This window comes from Chelonoidis abingdonii, chromosome 7 (genome assembly GCF_003597395.2).
Source record: "Chelonoidis abingdonii isolate Lonesome George chromosome 7, CheloAbing_2.0, whole genome shotgun sequence".
Lineage (NCBI taxonomy): Eukaryota > Metazoa > Chordata > Testudines > Testudinidae > Chelonoidis > Chelonoidis abingdonii.
Genome location: NC_133775.1, coordinates 101,951,119 through 101,954,504, shown reverse-complemented (window position 1 = coordinate 101,954,504; position 3,386 = coordinate 101,951,119). Strand labels below are relative to the sequence as shown.

Below are 3,386 nucleotides of genomic sequence, written 5' to 3'. Positions count from 1 at the left end.
TTGATTAGGTCCCACCCCTCCTCCCGCGGCTTTAGAGGAACTCTATTGGTTCTCCAGGACGTCAGTTACTAACACACTCCCGCCCCCTCTTTTCCTCCTGCGTACGCGCGGTGGAGGTCGCATAATCCGATTAGTCCTAGCTGTCGTCAATCACTAACGAAGCCCCGCCCCCTAAAGAATGGACTCGTGGACGTAGACGCTTGCGCCTTTCTATTGGCCCAGTTGGAGCCGAGGGCGTGTGAAGCCGCGGCACGGCGGGCGGGGCTCCCAGCGTCCCCTTTGTGTGAGCAGCACCAGTTGCCGGCCGAACGCCTGAGGAGTAGCAGCCGCCATTTTGTGTGTGTCGGTGTGCTCCCCCACCCCCAGGCCCCTTTTCTGTGGTACCGGCGGCGGCCAGGTCGCTGGCGAGGCTAGGCCAAGCCAAGCAGGAGCCGCGGCAGCTGCTGCTGTCTTGAAGTTGCGGCGCTCGTTGAACGTGGAGAGGCCTGAGCCTCCCCCTAGCAGGAGGAGGAGTCTCGGCGCCAGGCCTAGGCGCAGCCCCGGCGGAGGCGGCAGCATGGAGAATTCGCAGCTGTGCAAGCTGTTCATCGGCGGCCTGAACGTGCAGACCACAGAGGCCGGGCTCCGGGAGCACTTCGAGGCCTACGGCACCCTCACCGACTGCGTGGTCGTGCTCAACCCGCAGACCAAGCGCTCCCGATGCTTCGGGTTCGTCACCTACTCGGCGGTGGAGGAGGCAGACGCCGCCATGGCCGCCTCCCCCCACGCTGTGGACGGCAACGCGGTCGAGCTGAAGCGGGCCGTGTCCCGGGAGGACTCGGCACGGCCGGGGGCCCACGCTAAGGTGAAGAAGCTCTTCGTGGGCGGTCTAAAGGGGGACGTGGGCGAGGGAGACCTGGTCCAGCACTTTAGCCAGTTCGGCCCGGTGGAGAAGGCCGAGATCATCGCCGACAAACAGAGCGGCAAGAAGCGCGGCTTCGGCTTCGTCTATTTCCAGAACCACGACGCCGCCGACAAGGCCGCTGTGGTCAAGTTCCATCCGATCCAGGGCCACCGCGTGGAGGTCAAGAAGGCCGTGCCTAAGGAGGACATCCAGTCGGGCGGGGGAGGCGGTGGCTCCTCTAGGCCTTCCCGGGGCGGCAGGGGAGGAGGACGAGGACGGGGCGGCGGCGGATCCGGCAACCGGGACCACAATGGTCTCTCCAAAGGAGGTGGCGGCTATAATAGCTACGGAGGCTACGGCGGAGGCGGCGGCTACGGATCTTACAGCAGTGGCTCCTACGGAGGAGGTGGTGGAGGCGGAGATTACGGCAACGGGTACGGCGGGTTCGGCAGCTACAGCCAACATCAGTCCTCTTACGGCCCCATGAAGAGCGGCGGAGGAGGCGGAGGAGGGGGCGGCAGCTGGGGAGGGCGCAGTAACAGTGGACCGTACAGAGGAGGCTATGGCGGGGGAGGGTATGGCGGCAGCTCCTTCTAACCGGGGGCGCCCATACCCATTGGGGGTGGCATGGAGAGCCCTCCCTTTGTTACGGGGCAGCTTCTAATGGTTTCTCCCCTCACTCGCCTAAGGGCAGTTCCTAGTAAATGCCTCCCCTGCTGTGGGAGCAGCTCCTAAATGCCCTCTGGGGGTCGCCTCTGCCTGTGCCACTTCTTTCTCTCTGAAGATGGACTGGGCCCCACACACACACATACTTTGTGTTACAGTCATTGATGGACTCTATTTTTTTATTATTACTTGGACCTTGGTCGTTTTTATACTAGCAATGAAAATGTCTTGTTTTAATTTGTTTTTTGGGGTGGGGGTGTGGGGTGGGCAATGTCTTGCTGATTCTGAAGTAAAAACTGGGGAGGGAGATGGGGGGAATTTACTTTGTTGTAAGGACTCGATACCTGGCTACTACATTTTTTCCCTACAAAATCTGCTCGGATCCATGACTGAAATTAACATTTCTGTAAAGGAGGAAGAAAAATCGTTTTTACGTTTTTTATTTTTTAAATAAATCATTGTGTTCATTGACCTTTACATGTCTAATTTTTTTCCTAGGATCCATTCCGTACGGTTTAAGGCTTTTCTGAGTTTGAAACAAGTATTGCTCCTCTGCTTTTAATTCTCTATGTATTTAGAGACTTTATTGCCAGTAAAGGTCCTAATTTACTTTTTGATGTTCCATTAGTGGATTTATTGGTTTTCAAACACTTTATGGAAACTTTTTGAAAGTACTAATTGGTGGATGTGGTCTGTTTTTTTAAATATTCATGCTCACTTTTGCAGTTTGTGTGCATCCACCATCTTGTACTAGGCAGTTTGATTGACGTGCTGACATGATTGGTCAATTTTTTCTATAGGACTTTTCCATCAAGTATGTACTGTGTAGTTCTAAAGAAATAGTTTGTGTTAAGCATGTGCTTCATTCATATAAAATGTTTAAAATTTCCAATTGCTTAGTTTCAGATCCTCTTATTGGCTTGTCTGTAAATGATTCGTTACAGGAAAGGGTCAACATTTATCTCCAATTAAATGCCTGCTTGTTTTCATAGTACCAGGTTAAAACAGACTTCACTTGGTCTGAACTATTGTCCTTCGTTAAAGTTCCCAGAGAATCCTTTGCAGTACCATCTACTGGCAGAATGGCAGAACCACTGCTGTAGGCTTCATTACAACAGAGGCAAAATTGTTTGCTAACAACTCTACTACATTTTTGAAAGCTGTCTTATGCCATGAAATGATCGGTGTAAACTGAAATAAAAATCAAATCTGCATGTGACTAAAGATGGGCTCCCTGCATATTGACTGAAACAAAATGGATTTTAGGTATCTGCTTCAGTACATTTCTAAAACTCATATAGCTGCCCATCCTTCAAAAGAAGTGATAATCTAAATGGTTTGGGCAAAGTGCTATGATAAATGAGCCAGCTAAGTGTACCAGTAATATAGGTGCCAGTTGTAAAGCAAAGTATCTGTGTAGTCTGCTTGATTAACAAATGTATATTTGTAGCCCTTTCACGCAATAGAATTAAAGTTTGTTGTTTATTTGGGGAAAAAAGGCATAATGTTATAGGGGAAAACTGCCTTCCTGGATAGAAATATAGAATAGCATCGTTTATGGGTTTATGGATATCACAAATAAAGAATTGAATTCCTTACATGCTTGAGTGAGAGTATGTATGACATGGGACATGTATTTAAAAAAAAAAAAGTAAAATCACTTTGATTCCAGGTTTCTAAGAACTTAACGTTTAACATTTAATCATATTGTTTTCTTTCACTGCATCCTATGGGTTTGTTCCTGCTTCCATTGAAGTCAGTGGCAAAACTACCATTGTCTTAATTGGAAGTGGTATCCTGCTCTAAAAACCCATGAGAGCTGCAACAATATAAAGTG

The 3,386-nt window shown here is 49.9% G+C and overlaps 1 protein-coding gene across 1 annotated transcript; it reads left to right on the top strand.

Moving 5' to 3' along the window:
- Positions 1-225: 225 nt before the first annotated feature.
- Positions 226-3,047, top strand: HNRNPA0 (heterogeneous nuclear ribonucleoprotein A0). The gene has a single exon (XM_032780546.2). The coding sequence runs from the start codon at positions 557-559 to the stop codon at positions 1,478-1,480; it is 924 nt and encodes a 307-aa protein (XP_032636437.1). The 5' UTR covers positions 226-556; the 3' UTR covers positions 1,481-3,047.
- Positions 3,048-3,386: the final 339 nt, after the last annotated feature.